The sequence below is a fragment of the Artemia franciscana genome, chromosome 5 (genome assembly GCF_032884065.1).
Source record: "Artemia franciscana chromosome 5, ASM3288406v1, whole genome shotgun sequence".
Lineage (NCBI taxonomy): Eukaryota > Metazoa > Arthropoda > Branchiopoda > Anostraca > Artemiidae > Artemia > Artemia franciscana.
The window spans coordinates 31,827,156-31,852,490 of record NC_088867.1 but is presented as its reverse complement, the minus strand read 5'-3'; the positions used below and the strand labels follow the sequence as shown (position 1 = coordinate 31,852,490).

The 25,335-nt window shown below is 36.3% G+C and overlaps 1 protein-coding gene across 3 annotated transcripts; it reads left to right on the top strand.

Moving 5' to 3' along the window:
* Window positions 1–249: 249 nt before the first annotated feature.
* On the top strand, window positions 250–21,789 carry LOC136027281 (trimeric intracellular cation channel type 1B.1-like; the record flags this gene model as incomplete). Of its 3 annotated transcripts, none has more annotated exon segments than XR_010617562.1 (5): window positions 250–406; window positions 2,711–2,806; window positions 5,132–5,308; window positions 5,892–6,086; window positions 20,287–21,789. XR_010617562.1 is itself a non-coding variant. In XM_065704369.1 (4 exon segments), coding segments are annotated over 4 exon segments (644 nt in total), but the record flags the coding sequence as incomplete, so codon positions are not given.
* Window positions 21,790–25,335: the final 3,546 nt, after the last annotated feature.

Here is a 25,335-nt window from a genome sequence, read left to right as displayed (position 1 = left end):
CTTAAAAAGAAGTTTGTTTATGGGCGTACATAATTACGCAACAGTATTCCTGCAAAAGACAATCATATTGCAATGTGACTAGGCCCCCTCCCCCTTTCAATTTTTATTTTCAAATATTCGGGATGGGACCATATGCGTAATGCAGTGTGAATTTTTTGACCGCTTTTAGTATTTTAATTATTCCTGCTTTAAAAAATATATTTGGTATTCATCAATTTATGTGACTTAAAATTAACACTCATCTTGCAGGATCTCATGGGTTTTCTAGGAAATACCCATTGGCTTGCTGGGTCTCTACTATGCTTGTCATCTATGCTGGAGGGTTTATTGCAGCTTTGTTGCTTGGCGAACCAATGCTTAGCCCCTTGAAAAATACTCAGAGCGTTCTTCTTGCTACAGCTGTGTGGTGCGTAAGCTTTACCACTTACCTAAAATTTCTTAGTAATTATACAGATTTCATTGACCCTTGAAGAGGGGTGGAGGTTGCAATGCCTACCCCCCCAGAAAACAAGAAACTACTTGAAAAATGTATAAAAATGGGGAAAATGAGGGATGTTCCTGTTGAAATTTTGGTAAAAAATAAAGCTCCTGGTAGCACTCCCCCCCCCCTCCCTGTGAAATTTTCTTTCAGGGATCATGTACAGACCCAGTCCTTTCCTAAAAAAGGATAACAACAAAAATGAAATAACAACGAAATTATTGCCTTATATTATTAATGTAATCCTATTTAATATAGCCATGAAAGCGCTTTGAAATGTGACTTTGTTTTGTTCGCTGAAAGTAGTTTAGAATTTTCTTTTGATTTCAGTCATCTTCTTGTGGAGGGAGGTATATGAAGAGGTCTTTTCATCTCCTTGGACTGGTCTGTAGAACTGCTATGGCGGTTGGTATGAACTATTAAAGATTTCGTAGGTCATTCTAATGATCAGATCTGCCATTTTCTGCATTTCTTACTTTTAAAAATTTTGTCCTGTCCCTTTTTTTAACACTAGATCATTTGAGAACAGATACAGATCATTTTTGTCAGATACGGCTAACACGCAAGAGATTTATTGAAAGCATTTTGTCGGATTTCTTATATCTGAATAAAGTTTATAATCAGGGGAAGCTATGAAGTGGTGGGGGGGGGATAAAAATTCCACGTGTTACAGTTTGAGGTCCAGTATCAAATATACTTACCCATCTCCCCCCTACCCTCCGAGATCCAAAAGCGCTTTAAGTACCTAAAAAAAGACCTAAAAATGTGTACTAAGTTGATTTTTTTCCGGTTTTATTCCCCTTCTAATGAAAAGTTTTTGTCTTTGACTCCTTTTCTTCCTCTGGAAATCGCGTCAAATCTTCCTTGATTTTCCAATCGGGTATCAAAAACTGATTGCTAGAAAACAAATTTAGTTTCTAGTTACTCAAATTGGCCCCTAAAAGTAATTCGACGTAAAATGGCTAATATGCTCTGTTTTTTTGTGATATTGGTCTATATTTTTAGGGTTTTCCATATGAGGCAGTAAAACTAATAGTGAAACGTGCGATTTGAACCTACGTTATGCTGATAGATAAGTCTCCTAATAAGGCAGTTTTAAAGCATGTCTTCTTTTGGCGGACTGCAAATCAGCAATGCCTATCTGCACGTTCGATTTCAGTGGAGACTTGCTAAGCAATTTCATATTGGCAGTTTGCAAACCGGGGACCACAGGATCTGCAGATCAGCATACTGTCAGTTTGGCAGAATCCGCCAAATGGAGATGCATTTTTACTCCAAGTTGACTATGTTGTTTTTGTTGATACCTCTTGTTAGGTTGTTCCATTGGTATTTCCGAAACTTTTCGTCTCGGAATATATCAATAGGATTTGAATACTTTCGCTGAGTCAGTTCTGATATTTTTGTCTAAAGACTGTACATTTCTAAACTGCAAAATAGGTAACGAAAAACTCGTGATTATTCAGATTTCCTGTAAATAGGATGCACAGAGGTCTTTTCTACCTACGGGATCTATGGTAGTTGTACCAGAAGTTGATTTGAACTGTATGATCATTAATGTGGGGGTGGGGGGGGAAGACGTATCCAGGTCCCTCAAATAGCGTTTCTTGCTGTCTTTGGTTTTGTCTGATAGATTTTTCCAGTTTTCTCTGCTCGGCAGGAGAAAAAGCTCTTTATGAAGCGTGTGTGACACTGTGTCACGTGGTGATCTTCTTAACAAAACGAGTATCTATTTTGTTTCAATGATGGAAATAAAACCCACGAATGGCATTACTGTGGATCTTTTATTACCCGTCCGAATTAACAAAGATAATAGCTTGTTTCACAGCTTTGTTATTTTACTTTCTCATGCTAGATATTTTTGTGAATTATGCAAATAAGAAGTGCGATTTTCCTTCTTCGACTTTTGTTTGTGCTGGTGCTATTAGACGGCTAAAGGGCAGGTTCATTCGATCCACCGTGATAGCCCTTGTCCTGTGTTGATACAGTGGGTTTCACCTTGGCTTAGTAATGTGGGACCCAGAGACCGAATCCAGCTTTAGCAACACACTACAGGGACCTTAGTAGTCAAGAAGCGACGTTAATCTGATTACTTTTTTTTTACCAGGATAGGCTGTCATTTTTATAAGTTTTATTGCTCAGTACTTTCTTTACTCTTTCATGTTTATTGTATTTTTACAAGTCTTTTGCTGCAGTTTTATTATGATAACTGAATAAACCGTTTCTGTTTTTTAGGTATGTTATTTTTTATTCACCGTTTGATATTGGATACAAATTTGCCAAGTTTTTACCTGTGAAAATCCTTATTGCTGCATTGAAAGAAGTTTATCGGTAAGATGTCTTTCTGCTAATGATTCAAGTTAACGATAATGATTAACGTATACATCAAAACATGGCGACTTCTGTATCCTCACTATAAAAGCTATTAATTTCAAGGCCAATTCCCACAGATATGTGAGATTTTCAAAACAGCAATAAAGTTGAAGTTATCAACTTTATTTTACCTTGGCATCTTTTTATTAACATAATTTTGCCGTAGAGAGGGTTGTAACATAAAGCCCTATTGAAACGTAGTAGTCGGTAAATGCTTTCAAAGTAGCTGTAAAATTTCCAAGCAATTTAAATTGAAAGTTTAAAGGCGCTTAAAGTGAAGCAACACTTGCATATCCGAAAAGCGGATCTCTTTAAAAGTAAAAATGAAAGCATATGCGTAACCAAGAGTTGAAGCTCCCGTCCCTCCCCTAGAAATGTCTGACAAGTGTTTGTTTAAATTAAAGTCGTCCGAAATGGCGCTTAAAAGTCTGAGAAGCGGTTTTTGTTAAAGGTAAAAATCGAAGCGTTGCATAACGTTACAAAATAAAGCAATGAGAATCCTTAAGATGTTATTTTATTCCCCAGTTTCTCTTCCTGGTAAATTTCCAGCTAAGAGTCTTTACAGTTATTTTAATATCATTCCGGTTAGACAAATTTTAGCTTTTCAATGTATACGTTTTTGTGTCCGTTATCTAAAGGATCTGCTACCAGATTGCTTTAAATCATTTTTTCCAGACCCTCCCTCAGTCCGACCATATAATACTCGTTGTCCTTTAAGTAAGCTTCCCGTGCCTTTCATTGTCTCCGAACGCCTAAAAATATTATTACAAATTATTGGAACACATATGAATCTTTTTTTGATCCATGGCTGTCGCTATTAATATTAAAAACTAAAATCAAAGCACTGCTAATTAGTAAATATAAATTTTTGAGTAGCTCCCGGCCGTTTAGCTATCGGATAAATAATGACAATAATTTTAATAAATGTTTTTTTGGCATTTATTTTTTGGTGTGGGATAGAGCGAGAAGGGATAGAGCGAGAAGTGTGATGACATCTGTTTCTTCTGGGTTTGTTTGTTTATATCGTTTGTATTGTCGCCCGGGTTACGAGCCAGTTTCCTTGCCGGGGATAATATGTGAATAGTTTTAAATATGTATAGTCAAAGGATAAAAGAACTTGAACTTAACCAGGAGTTGGATCTCCTGTCATTCCCTCAGAAATGTCAGAACGATCCGAAAAAGCCCATAAAGTGGAGCGGTACTTAAAGGCTTGAGAAGCGGTTGTCTTTAAAGGTAAAAATGAAAGTATTTGCATAAACTTTGTGTAACCAGGAGTTGAAGCTCACGTCTCTCCCCAAGAAATGTCTGGAAATTGTTTATTTAAAGTACAACGGTCCGAAAAGGCGAATAACGTGAAGTGGTGCTTAAAGGTCTGAGAAGCGGTTGTATTTAAAGGTAAATATGAAAGCATGTGTAAACAGAAGTTGGGGCGTATGTACTTCCCGCAGAAATATATGAAAGGTGCTTATTTAAAATGAAGTGGTCCGACAAGTTTCTTAAAGTGAAGTAGCGCTTAAATAATTCAGAAAGCGGTTTTCTTTAAAGGTAAAAGTGAAAACATCTGTATAACCAGGAGTTGAAGCTCATGTCTCTGAAGCTGCTGCCGAAAATACTCTCAAACTCCATAACTAAGCCGACATTCATCTTAGGTGAAAAACTTTTTCACCTAAAAAATCCATCTTATGTGGAGTGGAAAAGTTTTGTGGGGGTGGGATACATTCCTTTAAAAAAAGTGAAAATTTGATCGCTTCTGTGCAGGTTTCATTCATGGTTATGCCTAGAAATTCAGTTGGGAGGAGAGGAAGGGCTAAGATCCGAAATTTCGAGGTTCACTTGTTCTTGTTCGGTTGGCCAAATTTTCATTATTAATAATAATTATTTTCTATTTATTAAATAAATTATGCTTTATCGTTAAATTGATTGTTTAAATTATTTGACTATTTTAATAATTATTATTTATTTATTTGGTTTTGACCTGTTTCAATTTTATTAATTGATTAATCTCTTACTAATTATCTTCATTTATTAACAGTTCCTCTACTGTATTTTAATAAAAATAAAATATCAAAATTACATTATAAACGTTAAATTATTTATTTGAAATTTTCTACCCCTAAAATCTCTGCGTCTTGGTCAAGCTCCTCCTCTGTCCCTCCCCTAAAACAGCATCTGGGGGGGGGGGTCATTCCGCTCGGTTTTCCCCCAAGCGAGTACGGCCATGATAATAACATTCTTTCTTAATAGTTTTTTTTGTGCTTTGTTTTAGCAGCGTTTCTCTTTTAGAACCAAGAAAGTATATGACGGTGTGTCTCATGCTGCCAAATTGTTCCCCAACTCCTGGTTGATAATGATAGTCATCGGAGTTGTCAAAGGAAACGGCGGTGGATTCATTAAAATTGCCGAGCGACTCATCAGAGGCGTGTGGACCCCCAGTGCTATTGAATTGCTTCAACCCACATTGTAAGTATTCCAAAATTAAGAAAATGTATAAAAAAATTCTTTTGTGGCATTTTCCCATGTCTTGTTTGTGGTTGCTTCGTCTTGGGTATTAAAAATGTTTGATTTGGCCCCTTTTATATTCCCATATCTATGTGGATTTCCTCCCCGAAAATCAATTTGTGAGGAAGTGATAATTAATTGTATTCGTAAGGAGTATAATTTCTCCTGCTTATGAGGACTCTGAGGCGAAGAGACTCCTCAAAATTTGGCTTGGATTGAATTGTTTATTTTCTTTTTGTTGCTTCTTTAATTTTGTTCTTATGATTCATTAATAATATTATTTTTAGCTATTGATATTCACCATCTTAGCAGGGTGGAAATTTCAAAACTGGACATTTCTTTCGCTGTTGCTTCAGTTGATTGAGTGTAAATAATTATTCTTTTCATAATCTGGCTATTGAAAAACATGACATGGATTTTTTTTTTTTTGCTAGTTCTTTTTTTTTCTCTGTTTCTTTTGTTCAGTGTCTCTTTTTCGTGTCTGCCGTTTGTATTTTTGTATCTTCCTTTCGGTATGGATTAATTGATGATTTTCTAATTTTAGCCCAACGAAGGCTTGCATCGCTGCTGCTATTGTGTTTGTGATTGACAAGAAAACAGACTACCTCACCTGATCAAGGTGGTTATTCCAAGAGAGATTGGCAGAAAAATGAATCCCCAGTGGACGAAACTCATCGTCTCTCTTTATGGTTTCGTTTTGAAAAAGAGGATGGGTTGTTCACGTGGCACTTTTGATCAGGTAATAAGAAGCTCCTTTGTTTTCGTTGCATGGAACCTGATCATCCATGCTTCAGACCACTTTTTGATTTTAAAATAATCCCTCTGTAAGGAAATGGAGGCTTGTGTCGGGTCTTCGTGTTCTGGGTGGCAGAGTGTGTCGTGGTATCCTCGGCAAAGTGATGCACAGGGCTTGCAAAGTTGTCTCCCATGTCGTTTATCTTAATGGGGAAAAGCGTAGATCCCTAGACACTGCCCTGGGGAGCCCCTGCTTTCACTGAAAATTCGTGGCGAATAAATCCGTCGAGGGCAACCCGCAGAGATTGATCAGAAAGAAAGCTCTCAGTCATTTCTAACAGACATCCACACCGTACGCATGGATAATTTTCTATGTTCAGTATTCAGTATGATTTAGACAGAGTATGGCACCAGGCCACGGTGCCATACTCTGTCGAAAACTTTAGCAATGTTGATTGACAATAGCCTAATGCCGCACCCCATTGCCAGAAGGTCGATCCACTCCTGATGCTGGGCTACTAGACAGTCTAATGTGGAGCGTTTCTGGCGGAATTCATATTGGTGATCGCCTAGAAGGTCGTTTGATTCCAGGAACTGTTGAAATGTTTTATTAAAGACGGTCTCATAGACTTTGCCAACGCAGGAAAGGAGGCTAATAGGCCTATAGGAACTCACGCTTGTTGGATCGTCATCCGGCTTTAGGGTAGGTATTACCCTGGGTTCCCACTGATGTACAAAAACAGCCGTTTTTGCGTGAACCAACAAATTTCATCCCCTTGTTGCTTCAAGTCTATGCGTCACAACGGTTTAACGGCTGCGTTGAAATATTTCTACTGAGCCGTTGAAAATCACATCCGTTATTCTGAATTGAAAGCTTTTTAGAATGATAAATTGCAAGTAACTGAGAAACTAATCATGTTTATCAAAAGCTTCCCTAATATTTGACAAAAAAACATGAGGATCATATCCATTTAATCCGAGATTTTAATCCTTTGCGCCTGGCAGAATATTTCCAGGGAAATTAACCTACGAGATAAGAATTACATTTTAATTAAGCATAGCTAGCCTAGACTTATACAGGTTAGCTTTTTGAATATTGTTCTTGGCTTCTAGAACTTGATTTAGCTTATTCCTGGGTATTTGCTGTTTAAATATCTCATAATATTTTTATATCTGGAGTGAAATCAAGTCCGGAAAGGCAATGACAAAGGCCCAGCTAGTTTGGCTGTGCAGAATTTGAGGACAATAGTTAGTATGTTGCGGTATATGTGGCTTTGGTCACATCAAGATGCTGCAAAATGCGAAGGATCGTAGGAACAAAAAAAAATCATACGATCCAGGATAGTATTGGTTCGTTCATATAAACTTGGCACTTCTCTGCCGTCTTCGTCCAGATTTGAGAATTGGGCAAAAGCTTTAGGAAGAGCTTCAGCCTATGCCTGTGGATCATGTTCTATAGTCCCGTCAGTATGTAGAGTAGGAATTTAAGTCCCCTTGGACGACGGTAAAGCATCCTTGACAATTCTGCACCAACTCTTTGCCGAAACATGTTGAAGCTTGGTGGTGAATAGCTCCTTATGCTGAAACTGGGACTGCCAATTCGTATAAACTGCATCTTTGTGCGTGGGAAAAATTCAAAATAAACTTTCTATATTATTTTACCAGATAGTGTGTTTAAAATGGCATCGCTTCAGTTGATTCCAAACAAGTTGATCTTAGGAGCCCCCCTCTTCTCCTAGTTCACTATCTTAATATAAAATTGTCCTTTCTCTGGGAAATCAAACCCCCTGGCAGGCGTTGCAGAAATTCAAAAATAATTAGTGCTACAAAGACTTCTTGCAGATACTCTACTAACAAAACCTTAGGAAATGGGGAAAAGGTCAGGAGAGTAAGAAGTCAGGAAAAAGAAGTGAGCTAGAAAAAACGCTAACAAAATTGGAATTTAATGGAGTTGGAACTAATAAAAAATTCGTTTTAGTAAATAATTAATTTGTTCTTGTTAAGTCTTAAAATCTGAATTTGCATAAAAAGGTAAAATCAATGACCTAATTATTAAGTGACACACGGTTTTGGTCAGAAGCAAGGCCGTCCCGGGTGGGGCTTTCGGGTGCAACCCTTTCCTGTAGTCTTGTCTTTGTATCCTAAAAACGTAACAAAAATCTATACAAACAAACTTTTGATGCGGTTTTTAATTTCTCGTTTGTAAACCCCCTCTAAAAAAAAATCCTCCGAAATAAAATCCTGGATATGCCCTTGGTCAGAAGGGTCATTTGCCAAAAAACGTTTGGATTTAGGACTATAAACTTTGGAGCTATGAGTTTTAGTTTCTTCAGCTCCATACTGATCTTCCCTAGTCCCTCTTACGAAATTTTATTTTACAACTGCTGCCTTTAGGCTTTTATCTGAACGTTAAGTTTCACTGAACTAATATGATGCTTATTTGTAACTTAACTTCACACGCGTAAGTTTTTTTTTATTCCGTTGGTGCAGAAAAGCTCACGGATAAAAATAGGAGTCTATTCAAGAAGCAATTAAATGTAAAATAACTTAAATTTTGCAGTTGAGAAAAAAAAATCGTGATAACAAAACTAGATATTACTAATATCTTCCCTGGGTAGATAGATTCGAGAATAGTCTATAAAGAAATATAGGCTCTTTAACAGAATTAACATCTTGAAAGATGTGTATTTTGCACATTTGCTAATATTCATCTTTCTTTTAATGCATAGCTATAAAATTTGCGATTCGAGGGTCACAGCCACCCTCAAAGATATCTTCACCCGGGGGGGGGTGGGGAGACTGAGAATCCACATAAAATTTTTTTTTAAAGTATTCAACAATGGCCATAAATATTCGCTTTTACCTATCTAAGATCAGGTTGCACTCATGCTGTTTGGCTCCTGCCCCCTTCGAGTATTTCCTTACTATTTGTATGCGTGTCAGTTGGTAATCTAACTGACTATCATCAGTTAGGCTAATGAGAGGTTTTTTTAGCATTAGATAGCACTATATAATGCTAAAAAAATTTCTGCAGAGAGATTGCACCCAAAGCGAAAGGTTTTATGCCTATATCTGATAATTACATTGATAGTTTGAAATATTTATTGTTCAAATGATAGTTGTTTCCCATGGAGTGAAAATGATTCGGACAATTTTGATAATTCTAAATTCTGCTTGAAGTATCGTTTTCAGTTCAATTTATATCAAAGGAAAGTGAGAAAGATTCTTTTGTTTTTGTTTTGACGGCATCAAAAAGAGGTCAAACTGAAATTCTTCCACTAGTTTAAGCAGACACAGTGTATGGAGCCAAACTACGAATTATAATGGACGCCATTCACATTCTTAAATTAAACCTTTCTGATAAGTCCCGTTTAACATCATTGCACAAATTAATTCGAGCGTTTCCCTTATAAATTGTACGTTATTTTGACCCACGAAAGCAGCTTGTAATTTTCCTCATTGCGTAATAGGCTAATTTGCTGAGATATTTTCCTCATGTAATGCACTATCTCCAGTGGGTTTACTTTTAAATTAAGTCAAAAGAATTAGAACATTGGTGATTTACCGGTTTGATTTCAAGTTTCCAGTGACTTTCTTTGCGTCTCCGGTGATAGAAATGTATTTCTGATTCGCTTCGATGTGCCAGAAGTTTCAAGAATTTGAGGCGAAACCGGTACCTTATCGATAGTATTGTTGTTTTTTTCAAAATACTTTATTCCTCGATACTGAGATAATTTATTCACAGCTAGAAAATTGTAACTTCAAGTTAGAAGTCCCGGTAGCACGGGCCGGTACTTTCCTCCAATACAAGTAGGTAAACAAGAATTGAGGGAGAGAGAAAGATATGTATTAAAATAAAATACAACATCAGTATTAACTGCCACCCCGAGGAATAAAAAAAATTGTCCGAGGGGGGTGGCAAAAATACACTAAAAATAATACAGAACTTAATAAATAATAAACCCCCAAGAGGTTATAATAAGTTAGTATTTACCATCCCTACTTCCCCCCTAAAAAAGAAAAATACAATTCAGACTCACTAAAAAGGATTTCTTTAATTTATCTCTTAAACAAAGGAATATCACTGTTATTTGTAGAAAATATCGACCGGGTCGAAAAAATCAATGGAGTATATTAATCTCTTCAGATTGTAATGTCTTGTACTTTTACTGCAAAAAATGAGGTATTGTAGGTGGATTTAATTCTTGTATGGTACTTGGTTTTTATCAAGTGACATACAGCGATCGCAAATTCTGTCGGTCTGTCTGTCCTGGTTTTGCTACTTCAGGCACTTCCAGGTAAGCTAGGACGATGAAATTTGGCAGGCGTATCAGGAACCAGACCAGATTAACTTAGAAATTGTCGTTTCCCAGATTCGACCATCTGGGGGATGGTTAAATCTGGGGGGATGTGGGATACGTTATTGACATAACCGGAACGGATCTGCTCTGTTTGGGGGAGTTGGGGGAGGGGTTAGTTCTGAAAAATTAGAAAAATTGAGGTATTTTTAACTTACGAAGGAGTGACCGGACCTTAATGAAATTTGATGTTTGGAAGAATATGGTGTCTCAGAGCTCTTCTTTTAAATCCCGACTGGATCCGGTGACATTGTGGGGAGTTGAGGGGGGGGGCTAAAATATTGGAAAACGCTTAGAGTAGGGGGGTCGGGATGAAACCTGGTGGGGAAAATAATCACAAGTTCTAGATACGTGATTGACATAATCGGAACGGATCTGCTCTCTTTGGGGGAGTTGGAGGGGGGCTAATTCTGGAAAATCGGAAAAAATGAGGTATTTTCAACTTACGAAGGAGGTATTGGATCTTAATGAAATTTGATGTTTGGAAGGATATCGTGTCTCAGAGCTCTTATTTTAAATCCCGACCGGATCCAGTGACATTGGGGGGAGTTGGGGGAGGGACCTAAAACCTTCGAAAACGCTTAGAGTGGAGGGACGGGATTAAGCTTGGTGGGAAAAATAAGCACAAGTCCTAGATACGTGATTGACATAACCTGGACGGATCTGCTCTATTTGTGGGAGTTTGTGGGGGGGGGGGGCAATTCTAAAAAAATAGAAAAAATGAGGTATTTTTAACTTACGAAGGAGTGTTCGGATCTTAATGAAATTTCATATTTAGAAGGACCTCGTAACTCAGATCTCTTATTTTAAATCCCGACCGGACCATTAGGGGGCGGGAAATCTGGGAAAACGCTTAAAGCGGAGAGATCAGGATGAAACTTGGTTGGAAGAATAATCACAAGTTCAAGATATATGACGGAAATAACCGGACCGGATCCGCTATCTTTGGTGGAGTTGGGGGGAGGGGAGTAATTCGGAAAATTAGAAAAAAATGAGGTATTTGTAACTTGCGAACGGGTGATCAGATCTTAATGAAATTTGATCTTTAGAAGGAGCTTGTGCTTTAAAACTCTAATTTTAAATCTGACCGCATCCGGTGACATTGGGGGAAACCGGAAATCTTTGAAAACCCTTAGAGTGGAGAGATCGGGATGAAACTTGATTGGAAGAATAAGCACAAGTTATAGATGCGTGACTGATATAATTGGAACGGATCCGTTCTCTTTAGGGGAGCTGGGGGTTATTAATTTGGAAAAATTAGAAAAATTGAGGTATTTTAACTTAAGAACAGGTGACTGGATCTTAATGAAATTTCATATTTAGAAGGAACTCATGTCTCAGAGCTCTTATTTCAAATCCCGACCAGATCTGTTGATATTGGAGGGATTTGGAGGGGGAAACGGGAAATCTTGGAAAACGCTTATAAATGTCGTAGATACGTGATTGACATAACTGGACTGGATCCACTCTCTTTGGGGGGGGGGGGGTTAGGGGGTAGGGTTCAGTGCTTTGGCAAGTTTGGTGCTTCTGGACGTGCTAGGGCGATGAAAATTAGTAGGCGTGTCAGGGAGCTGCACAAATTGACTTCATAAAGTCGTTTTCCCTGATTCAACCATCTAGGGGGCTGAAGAGAGAGGAAAAATTAGAAAAATTGAGGTATTTTTAACTTATGAGTGATCTTAATGAATTTTGATGTTTAGAAGGACCTTGTGACTCAGAGCTCTTATTTTAAATCCCGACCGGCATTAAGCCTCTGATTTTCCTTTTAAAGCAATCTATTGATTCTTAGAATTTTGCCAGAGATCATGCCATATGAGCTCTTGCCTCTTGGCTCTTCCAATCTCGTCACAAGTGCCATATGAGCTCTTAGCTCTTGTTTTTTTTTTTTTTTTCTTTTTTAGCGTTTTGGTTCCCCTTAACATTACGATAGTCTTATATTTAAAAATAAGTTAAGTTTCAATTTTTATTAATGGAGACTAATTTTTTCATTCGTTGTTATTTTATATATGCTTCTTTATTTTAAAGGTTTTATTAGAATATTTGTAAGTAAATTGGGTTGAAATTGATGTTAGTGAATTAATAAAAGGTTCTTCTTACGTAAAAGTTCATTCCATGTTCAGTAAAGCGTATTGTTATTAATTGCTATTACTTATTGAATAAATGCAATTATCGTTCTGTGTTGAATGCCGTTTTGACAGCAATACAAATTTTACAGTTTAACTCTTGTTTTAAGGCTTAAATCTTGTGATCAAACTTCCTCTTATGTTTAGTGGTCGCTTTTCCTTTTGTATCAAATAATACAGTTGAAATTGAAATAAAGACATTAGGGTTAAAAATCTTGCTACTCCTTTAGCACCAAGAAAGATTCTAATGATGAAAATTTCTAAATTGATCCTGATACATAAATACATCAAGAATCTTCTATCTTGAAAAGGAGGAATTGTAGGCTATTGAGTTCTGAATCACATAAAACAAAGGTCTAATTTAATTGGTTTAATAAGCGCTTTTGAAAGTAACTCAATAATTGCAATGAGCTTGTTGAATGTAAGGGTAGTTTTTTTTTTCTGATCCATTGCGAACTCTTGTCTAAATGGTCGCAAACCCAGCTTCAAAAACCACGATTTAGTTAAACCTGTGCTTACAAAAAAAAATGCGTCCCAGGACTTTATGAGTAGTTCTTGGCTTTTTAACTCTTCGTAATATTCAAAGTACTTGCAAGCCTACAACATTCTCACCGCGCAATTTAGTGCTGCTGGTTCCTGTGTGACTTTCATATATAGTTCTTAATGACGGCCATATATTGTAGTACTGTGTGCTGTCTGTTAAGCTTGGTAGATACATATATACTACTAGCTGTTGGGGTGGCGCTTCGCGCCACCCCAACACCTAGTTGGTGGGGCGCTTCGCGACCCCCCAAGCCCCCCCGCGCGCGTAAGTCGTTACGCGCCATATTAGTTACGCGCCATTGTAGTTGTGTCCCACCTGTGAATATAGATAGATTTATATATGTGTTTCAAACTACGTAAAAATTGCGAATATACAACATTTTTGGCTTTCCCACTACTGGAAGCTTTCCGTTTCCAATTGCCAGCAATTGATCTGGAAATGTTTGACCAGAATCATCGTTTTGCAATCGGACACGCATATTTGTAGTTAATTTTAATATTTTTACGTGTGCCCATAAATTAGAATTTTTCAGGCAAGCATTCATTTCGTCTGCAGGAGTTAAACTACGTAAAAATTGCGAATATACAACATTCTTGGCTTTCCCATTGTCTGTGCATATACAAAGCCGTATGCACTAATAATGACGTCATATGCAAACGCTCTTTTTACAAACAAACAAACATGCATACACACAACTCGTTTTTATATAGATAGATAGATAGATGGATACAATACAAATTAACTGCGTAAAACTTGCGAATATACAACATTCTTCGCTGTCCAATTGTCGCTGCATATAAATAGATTGTCAGGTTTACCGACCCTCGAACATGCAACGTACAATTGTCCATGGGAAAAACAATCAGTATTAAGATCTATACCACATTTTTCTAATGATTGACCTTGAGCTTTGTTAATGGTGATTGCAAATGCTAATCGAATTGGGAATTGCAATCTTTTAAATTGAAAAGGCAGATCCGTTGGAATCATGGGAATGCGAGGAATAAGAACAGCCTTACCTTGTTCACGATCCAATTCTACACATGTCGAAACAGCAGCGAAACGGTTAGGTGAAGGCATTCCCAAATCCTGAAGAGGTTTGTTTGCCATACGTACGCACAAATCTTCTATAATAACTAAAAGCCATTTATTATTTTTATAATTTTTTAGAATATTCGGAAATACTTTTTCAATCAGTTCATTTTTGGACGTCACTAAACTACAGAAATTAGCAGGTAGTTGTATACGTCCTGAAATTGAGTCTATCGTATCATAAATGTCTTTTTGTTCCGACGTTAACTTGTAAATGTTATTTTGTACATACGACAATAGATCACTCGTACTGTAACTTTGTTCACGATCCAATTCTACACATGTCGAAACAGCAGCGATACGGTTAGGTGAAGGCATTCCCAAATCCTGAAGAGGTTTGTTTGCCATACGTACGCACAAATCTTCTATAATAACTAAAGTGTCGTTATAAATTTCTGATGTAAAATCAAAAGTCATTTCTGACGTCTCTAACTGTTTTCGATGGAGTATATCTTCGGACATTTTTGACTTATATTTTTCCCATAACTCTGTAGGAGCTGATGGAGAGCAAGTGTACGAATTTGACTTGGGGTTGACGTTTCGCACGCGTCATTGATGCAGTTATCCCAGTGTTGGTCATTCTCCAATAAATTCAGAGCTTGGCATGCACTACGGTAAGTGTCATGTATAGTACCGTTTACAGTTCTCAAATACTCAAAGGATGTCGGACCGGGTACATTCACCAAAAGCAGGCGTAGAAAGAAGCATTCATGTTGATTGGGGTGAACGGTGTAGAGTCTTCCTATCGTGGTATCTTTGAAGATGGTAGGTTGGCCGTAAACCCACTGGCTATCTACTTCGATGGTGGTACCGTTGCCATTGTAGGTTTTTCAGTCATTTTACAATTAGAAATTTCTCTTTCAACGGTCTTCTTACAATTAAAAATTTGTCTCTGAACGATATTCTTAAATACCTGTGTCCTGGTCTCCATTTATATTCCCTGTGTCCCGGTCGTCATTTGTGTCCCGGTATCCCAGTCTGTAATTTTTCTTTTTTCAGTTTTCTTTTTCTTCTTTATTTTTCAGCTTCACTATGAAATACATATCGCCGAACCTTTGTTTTTTTAACTAAAATCTGGTAGTCATTGATGACCTTATCCAAGTCAAAATCCCAAACCCAATCATCATCGCTATCATTTTCAGTTTTAATATGTTTTGACTCTCGCTGTCCAGGTGGATCTTCATCTAACTGCGCGGTTTTGCGTTCTTTAGCCTCAAGCCTGTTTCCTTGCTGTTCTTTTGATTCCTCGGCACGCTTTCTTTTCTGACTTTCTCTATCAGCAGCAAGTTTTTTGGCATAGACTCTTTGAGCATCTTCATCAGTCATTGTAAACTTAAACATTAATAGAATTCTACGCGAACATATGTCTTATATAACTTGAATGACGTCACCTTCAAAGCAAAAATGATGGCAACTAATTTCATGACGTCAGCCGAAACATGACGTCACCTGATCCACGATCCACAGACAACTTATTTTTATATATATAGATATATCTATTTTATTGTTGAAGGCTCGGTGAATTCATGCGAGTCTTATTGCAGTCTTGTTTAACGATTTTTTCATTATTTTAACCAGAGATTTTTTCGAGATATCCTCTAAAGCTGTCAGAAAAATCTTATGATTTCTTCATAAGATCTAAGGATCTATGAATCTTACCAATGTGAAAACATTCGTTTGAAAATTGTCACATCGAAAATAGCGCCCAAATCCTTGCATCTGAATGTGGTATCAGATCCATTTAGGAATACATCTCTTAAACTTTGGCTAATCATAAATAACGAAGCCAAAAGAACGGCCAAATAAATTTTTTAGGCCATCTTTTTTCTGCAGGGTTGTCCTTGTACTAACCTCGGAGACACCCCTTCCCCTATTCAGATCGCGCATATTATACTATTATTAATTCTATTTTATTTTATCTTAGCAGGGTGGAAATTTCAAAACTGGACATTTCTTTCGCTGTTGCTTCAGTTGATTGAGTGTAAATAATTATTCTTTTCATAATCTGGCTATTGAAAAACATGACATGGATTTTTTTTTTTGCTAGTTCTTTTTTTTTCTCTGTTTCTTTTGTTCAGTGTCTCTTTTTCGTCTCTGCCGTTTGTATTTTTGTATCTTCCTTTCGGTATAGATTAATTGATGATTTTCTAATTTTAGCCCAACGAAGGCTTGCATCGCTGCTGCTATTGTGTTTGTGATTGACAAGAAAACAGACTACATCAGTGCACCACATGCCTTGTCTATACTAGGGGAATTTGCCAGCATTCCTATACGAAATTCTTCTTATGTCTTGCTTTCTCATTGCTGGCTCAATTTTATGTGTAGAGATGCTATGGGTAATTGTGTGAGGAAAATTTTCACAATGGTTTGATTGTCTAGAGAATGAATCCATGGGGAGGAGGGGTTTATCCGTGGAGATGTGCCCAGATTTACTGGCATTACTTAAAAAAAACATCAGAAATTAAATAAAAAAACAAACAAGTTTTTTCAACTGAGAGTAAGGAGTAACATGAAAACTCAAAACGAACAAAACTATTACATACATTAGGGGGGCTGCTCCTCAACACCTCGCTCTTTACGCTAAAATTTGAATTCTGTCCCAATTCTGACTCCCGAAACAGTGTTCGTTTAATTATAATTATAAAAAGCTTTTTTTAAATGTACAGAAAACTTTAGCGTAAAGAGTGAGGTTTTGAGGAGGAGCAACCTCCCTCACATACGTAATAATTTCTGTTCGTTTTAAGTTTAAATGTTGCTCCTTACTTTCAGTTGAAACAACTTGTTTTGTTTTTTTATTCAATAACTTTACTGGATCTTCTGATTAACTACGTCCTAAAATATGGCCTATACACCTCTGCTGAAGAGTTTTCCGAGAATATGCCTGACAAGCATCCATCACCCAGGTTTTGTAACCGTATGGAGATTCGATAGGCCTTCAACATTGTAAACGCAGAGCTTAGCCTGTAAAAAGATCCATATTTTGTCTGCAGAAACATTTTTAAATTTAAACATTAGAAAACATAACCTGGCTCCTCTAAGGGGATGGCACATTGAGATCTTCAAGGACTTCCCGGTGAGCATTGATAATCGATCAGGTATTCTGTAAAATGTACTTCTTCTATATTATTCTTGTTAAGTGAAACCACGGTATCGTCTATTCCAGGGATACTTTTCGATTTGGCCTTTGACAGTAGAATTAGTGACGATTTGGTCTTTGACACCTTAGCAACACTGACCATTCGTTGGGCTTCCTTGACAAATTCCACTTGGATGTCAACGTCATCGAAACAGTCAAGATATTTGAAGTTAAAAGGGGATTACCACCGCACATCTACTACCAAATGACCTTCAGTATCCATTCAGTGATAAAATTTGAAAAGGTTGGAAGACGAGATATGTTTTGGTGCATTCTCTTAATCAATAATATTTTTGAGACTATCTTCATTGATGCTAATGCTGGTTTCTGCTCCAGAATAAGTGTACTTTAGTCATTTGAACTTCGAAGAGACTTCACTTCTCATAGCATACTACACAGTGTATCCATGCACAGACCCGAAAGCAACTTTAAAATGGCTTGAATTTAAAGGGTCTCTTAATAATTACTGTCGGCTGGTATATCATCATCGGGCTTTTATGATTTTTCGGGGGAATCGGATTGATTGTAATGCTTCTTCTCAGCTTAGGGAATTGATGTTTCAACTTTCAAACACTTAAGGATTAGTTGGATTACATGTTTTATTGTGTTTATTGGAGATTTTGAAGGAGCTGTTGGAAGTAATTACATTAGCATTTTACAGAGGTCTCTTCTCGAAAAGAATTCCCACCATTACTGATGAAAGTAGGGCACTTGCTGTTTTTTTTTTTCCATTTATTCACTGGGGAGCTGGTAAAGCTTCCTGGTGTAATTATGTAAAATTGCCATTTACTTAAATAGCTGCATTTGATTAGAATGGGTTTTTTTAGACGTACCGTTTTATTGCATTTAAACCATTTTGGCTTTTAATTGGCTGGTTAGCTTCTTAATTTTTAGCTGACCTATCAAAAGCCTTTGGGGCCTCCGGTGGTTGGCTTTTATCACCGGTTACCCAATTCATCCATTATCTCTTCATAATTATTTTCAGTTTTAGTCATAGAAGGAATATATTGGTGAATGAACTAAATTATTTTTTTCTTTTTAATTAGTCCTCGGACAATAAAATAGAAAGCTGACTCGTGTCTCTAAGCTTCTGCAAAAAAAGGGAGACATGAAGAATTTCTGAGAAACAAGATCGATCCAATCGAGCTGGAATACTAACGTTGCGGTCGAGGATCTGAGGTGGCTTAACCTTATCAGTGTTGTGCCTGATCAGGTAACGCACCTTGTGAGCAAAATGGTCCTATTGAAATAGCATTAAAGGAAGATGAACTTTTTTAGGTATTTTTGCCAAAGTTCAGGGTTGACAATTCAGCAGGGCTTTGGTCACTGAAGGTGGAAACCGCGAATATTGAGTCTGATGGCTTACAATACAGACATAAGGGCCTCCTTGATTTGTGTTTTCAGAAGAACTTGCTCTCTAAACATGTAGCGGGGAGGACGGTTACATAAACTATTTGTTTCTAAGCAGCTCAAGTATGAAGTTTAAAAGGCTGGAAGGGATGTGGATGTCTTCCTCTATTTATGATTGCTAGTTGTAGGTAATCATGTACACAACTTCTGATTTTTAGTTTATAGTGTACGTACATCCATTGAATTGTGATATTTGAATTAGTCAAATATTCGGAAAGAGGAGGAGAGGGAGGGCTCTTGACCCGTTCACTCTAGATCTCAATACTTAAGCAGATTTCGATAAATATCTTATAATTTGTCAGTTTTTTTTATCTGTTTAGACAAGTCCCCCCTCCTCTATTGGAAAAAAGTATAGGTATATGCCTGATCCAACATACTTCCACTGCTGTCTCTTGCTACTAATTTTAATAGTGTAGTTGCACATTGGTTTTTGTGTAGGAATGTGATCATGGCTAACTGCCTTGAAAATTCAGTTTTTAGGGCCAAGACTCCTCTCTTACTTTTTTTTTTTTATTATTGTGCTCTTCGGGCCAATTGAGGCTCTATTATTTTTAGTAAGTCATAAAAAGGCAAGGAGATGCTCTTACGAAACGTATCTAAGATATGTATCTTTAATGAGGGCTTGCATCTTGCTTCTTCGCACTACCAATATAATCATTGTAGAGCAAAGGAGAAGTAAAGCGGAGAAATGAAATTTCCTTAGTGCAGATAGGGTCCTCCATAACCCGGAACAATTCACTTTTCCCTTGTCATTTTCCTCCTATACTTCATTTCTGTCCTTCTGCTTCAACAAAATCCCCATAAAGAACTTCTTTTCTCTAAATAATCAATATGTTAAATAATTGAACCTCCTTCCCATTTTTCTTCTGCCTCCCCCTTTTTACCAGAAATTGCTATAGTTTTCATTTTGCTATTTCGGGTTTTCTATGTCATGTGTATGATCTGTTTTTTACTAATATTTTTCAAGTATTTTTACTATCTATCGAACAAGTGAAATGCGATCATTTTTATGTAATTCGGAAAGAGGCTTATGTCAGCTTTGCCTCTCACTAAAACTATCTGTCTTGGCTTTGTTTTTATTTTCAATTAGTCATGACTCTCAACTTTTTCATCACGGTCAACCAACTTTATTTTAATCCAAACGCATTTTCTGTTCTTTTAGTTTTTCTTTTGTTTTTTTCTATTTTCTTTGTTTACCCTTTTTTTTATTAATCGGTTTAATTAATCCATAAATTTTACTGGTTCTATTTGTTTTTGATATCCTGACTTTATGTATCTGGATTTTTCTTCTTCTTCTTTCTTAACCAAATACGTCTTCTTTATTTACTTGTTTTTTTTTTTGTGTTTTACTTTCAGTTTAAGCATCATATGAGAGGTTATTTCATATCGTTCTTGTGATAGTAATTTTTTGGAAACAAATCCTATTTACATGACAACCATATACTTCAAAAATATGAAGTCTCTTAAATTTGCAACTTTGGGTGAGCTAGTCTTTTGATTCCAATAGGTAAATTAATCAACCTTTTTTGTACAAATTTCAGCTATCATCTCTTCTTCTTGGAATCCATGACCCATTCTTGCCATTTGAAAACTTGTTCTGTGCCGTTTTTATGGGCGGTATTTTTGATGCTATGCAACGCGCCGTAAGTGGAAAAGTAGCTGCCACGGCTGACAAAAACGCTGCTGAAAAGAATGGAAAAGCCGAATTGTCAAAGAAAAATGAATGAAATGTGTCTTAGAGTATGAAAGTGCCATGAACCTTTTTATTGTTAATTCACTCAAAAGTTCTGTATTTTAGTTTGTTTGGGACTAGTTGGCATGTTTCATTTTTGTTGTTTGACCCTGTATATTTTCTTTACCATTGTGTTACATGTGCAATAAGGGTGTGAATTGTGTTGTTTCATTGCCAATTTAATACGAATTTACTGAATTCGATTGTGACGCCATGAAATGCTATTCTTTTCTTCGTCTTGTTTTCATGTTTGCCGTTAATTCTGATGGCAATATCAACTGAGTTTTTGTCATTACAAATCAAGAAAGGTCGCAGAGAACGTCTTTACATGAATATATATATATATATATATATATATATATATATATATATATATATATATATATATATATATGTATATGTATATATACAAGCATGTCTATATATGCTTCAGTTGTATTGAATGATATACAGCAGCGGCTCAATTATTCTTTAGAATTAATTTCTTTTGATTTTGGCTTTAGAAGGGAATTTAGATTTGAGTTTGAATGATCTCCTAAGGCTTTTATGTGAAGGATAGCTTGAAAGCCCTAACCTATGGACATAGCTATAAATTAATCTACTATTTCTTGAAAATGTTCATGGTTAAACTAGCATTTTTTCTTCTTTTTTTTGGGGGGGGGGGGTCTTTCTTTCAGTAGTTTACATAGTTAACCAGAATTATATTCATTTACTTGTCGTTGCAACTTACAAGTTTAATTAGCATTTTTTTTTTCTTTGCCAAAAGTTATTCAGTTTAAAAAACTCCACACTTATCCGTTTGTTTGATAATGTTTCCTACATAGCATCAACAGTCATATCAAAAGACATCTTTTTTTTCTAAACAACAGCATCAGTCTAAGATAAAACAACCCCGTGTGAATATAACACCATCTAAAATTGCTCACGGATTTAATATACGAACATTGGCTATTGCATTCGTTTTTTTATTCTGCATGAGCCTGAAGCGACAAACCTGATCATGAATTTGATTCATGAATATTGCCTATCGAATAATTTTTTTCTATGAGAACAGACGACTTCAAAAAGCGATTACAGCAATCATGTAATAATGCAACAGAGATATTTACTCATGTCTTGCCACTATTGATTTACTTTTAGAAGTCGCAGTACTAAAACTTTCGTTTCCTGCTCTACAAGTTTGCCCTAGTCGATAAATTTTCGTTTTCTTGATACTCAAGTTTTACCATAGAAGTAATTACGTATTTTCAAAACTAGTCATACACCGTCTATGTTGGTGTACCTAAAGATTTGAATAAAATGTTCAAACTTTCGCTTTCCTTTTTTCCTTTTCTTAGGAATTCTCCCCGCTAGTTTTTTGTGCTTTTTCATTGTTTGGCCTTCTATGTTTTATACATAGAAGGATGCTGGCAGGATATTTTTCCGACCAGTTATTGTTGATCTGTGGCTTGAGGACTATATATACGCCATGGTATCCATCATTAAAAAGAAGTAAGCCAAAGAAATTTTGCCCAAAAATTACTACAAGATTCCAGATACAAAACTAGGTACGCAACTAGAGGATGCAGCTTCTTTCAAATACTGTATTTTGGATTATAATATTGACGTAATTGGAAACTATCCTTGCCATGAATGTATATGCAGTTTAATTGATGATAAAAACTTGATATTTACTTTTTGGGGGGTCAGAAGCGTTCTCAGAGTTGTAGGAACTTGGAAATTTTACTATTTAAGTGTAATTTTTTCAATTTTTTGTATACTTATCAATCGATACAGAATATAAAGAAAAAGAAAATGTTTGCTGACTTTTACGGCTGACGTGTATCCAGAGTTATAACTCTTTGAAAGTTTCATCAAATTGCAATAACCCGCTTTGAATTAAATTTTTTTTCTAAAAACAACACACATGGCTAAACAACGTAGTATACATTACTGCACAGAAATGCTGAAAAAATGATATTTTTTCAAATGACTGTAACTCTTGAAAGTTTAAGTGCCTTCACAGTTGCAAGTTTTGTTGTGCTATATTTATGCTCCCTCAAGGTTTTAATCAAACAATTTGTGGTAACGAAAAGGAGCGACCCAGTTCAATAGTCACTGAAATGCTAAGATAGAATTTTGACATCAATAGACATATCAGAAGAAACGGCTTATTATTCTGATTTCAAATATATAAGTTTCATTAAGTCTAGTCTTACCTATAAAAGGCTATGAGCCTGAGGGAAATTTGCCTGATTTTTGAAAAAAGGGGGAAATATCTCCTAAAAGTCAAAGAATTCTAATGAAATTCATACCGTCAGATTCAGCCTACCAGAGAACTCTACTCTGGAGGTTTTATGAGCAAAAATGTGGAAGTTTGTTTTTTGCCAGAAGAAAGGTCACAGATGCGTGTATATTTGTTGTTTTTTTTTTACAGGGGTGATCGTATCGACACAGTGGTCCTAGAATGTTGGGAGAGCGATCATTCGAACAAAAATTAAATGTTCTAGTGTCCTTTTTAAGTGACCAAAAATATTGGAGGGCATCAAGTCCCCTCCCACGTCTTTTTTTTTCAAAATCAGCTGATCAATTTTTTTTCTCAACTCGGCCGATCAAAATTTCGAGATAGCCACTTCGTTCGGCATAGTTTAAAGGCCGAATAACTATATCTTTGGATATATCATGACCCCCCCCCCCCACAGCCCCTAGGAAATGGTCTTTAAGTTACAAAATTTGCCCATTGTTTACGTATAGTATTTGTTATTGGGAAGTATGCATACATTTTTCGGGTGGTGGGGGTGAATTTTCTGCTGGTGGGATTATCCATGGGAATAATTTCCTATGAGGAGGGAAGTTTCCAGAGGGGAAATTTTATGATTGGAGAGTTTGCAAGAATTCCTGTACAAAATTATTACTACATATTGCTTTCTCTTTGCCGACTCAATTTTACGCTTGGATATTTTAAGGGTACTTGTCCGGGGTAAATTTTCACCAGGATTGAATTGTCTATAGCAGTGGTTCTCAAACTTATTTAGAAGTTTTACCCCTTTGCAACCCACAAAGCATTTTAGGTACCCCTTCTCAGTTACGGGTACTAAGTAAACTATAGCTAAAATATAAATAAAATTGCCAGTCCTAGAGTTAAAGGGTTATTTTTTTTTGTTGGCCGGCCACGTACCCTCTAAAACTTTTTGCGTACCCCTATGGGACACTCTTACCATAGTTTGAGAAACATTGGTCTAGAGAATAAATCCATAGGGAGGAGGGATTTTTCCGTGGAGGTATAGCCAGATTTTATGACATTATTTAAAATACGATCAGAAATTAAATAAAAAAAACAAGTTTTTCGCTGAAAGTAAGAAGCAACATTAAAATTTCAAACGACTAGAAATTGTTATGTATATGAGCGGGGTTGCTCCTCCTCAACACCACGCTCTTTATGCTAAAGTTTGAATTATGTTTCAATTCTTTAAGAACGAATCCTGGAACAGGGTTTGTTTAATTAGAACAATAAGAGGCATTTTTTAAGTGCTAAAAAACTTTAGCGTAAAGAGTGAGGTGTTGAGGAGAAGCAACCCTCCTCATATGAATAATAATTTCGGTTCGTTTTAAGTTTTAACGATGCTCCTTACTTTTAGTTGAAAAATGTGTTTTAATTTAATATTTCAATCAAAGACGAAAATTTTGCCGTAGCTGAGATTCAGTTTTATCTATGTACAGACTTGAATTTTTAAATTTTGGTCATAAACCGCTGAAAAAAGGATAAGTTTTACACTTCCTGGTAAGTTCAGATCCTTCCTCAAGAAAAAGTAAGTAATATCATAATTCTGGCTTTGTGAATGGATGTACCTGAGACTAATTAATCCACTCATGTAAGTGTCTTCCCCTCTCGGTATAAGTTACGGCTGCAGATTTATCGTAGCATTGCTTGTTTTGGAGGGGAACGTATACCTTTAATGCTTTTCAAGCCCAAAAACTTTTGAGAGTATTTTCGTTTCAGTTTTTGACGATCAGTTGGTACAAAAATCATTTCCAGTCTAAATATTTGTCATTTTTTTTTGTAATACTACTAACAAATTCTTCCTATACTGTCGTAGGAAGCACTAAACATTTACCTTGGGAAAGTTGAACTTTAAGTTACGACTATTTTAACGAAGCTATTCACATGATCTGTTTAAAGAGCCTCTTCTTTGCTTATAAAACAGTTTATTAAAGAAAGTTGTATGAGCGCTCTTACGGTCGCAAATGCCGATAACAGTGTCTTTCTTCGACGACATCGGAGCATGCAACTCTGGAGTGTAACTTTTGTTATATTATTTTAGAAGTTGGGCTTTCAAAGTATATAATAAAATGCGTTTTCATTTGCAAAACTGCCTTTATTTCCTTTCAGACAAGTACCGGTTGGATAGCTTTTGTATTTAAAGTAATCTGGATATAGATGAGCAGTCAAAGTTACTCTGCTTCTTCTGCTGAGATCTGGACAAAAATGGATTACTTTTAAAAGCGTATTTCACATCAAATATGAAATCTGGTAAAATGTTGCGTCTGATTAAACGAATTTCTCTGAAAGCAGTTGTTCTTTCAGTCACAGTGACTTGGAGCTGATGATGACCGTTTCAGAAATGTTTGAAATCTTAAAAAAATACAATCTGTAATCAACGAGGAAAAACAACTGCTCTTTCTATATTCTGTATACTGCATTCAAAAATGAGCTTAAAAGCCGTATTTGGAAGCATCATTACTGTAAAGAACACCAGTAGTGCCAGTTCAAGATAAGAGAGGAAGGGAGCAAAATTTATTTGTCAAAATCTAAAGGGGGGGGTAGTTTTGTTGTTTTATAACTTATTTACATCGACTTGCATTTTTTGGCATGCATTTC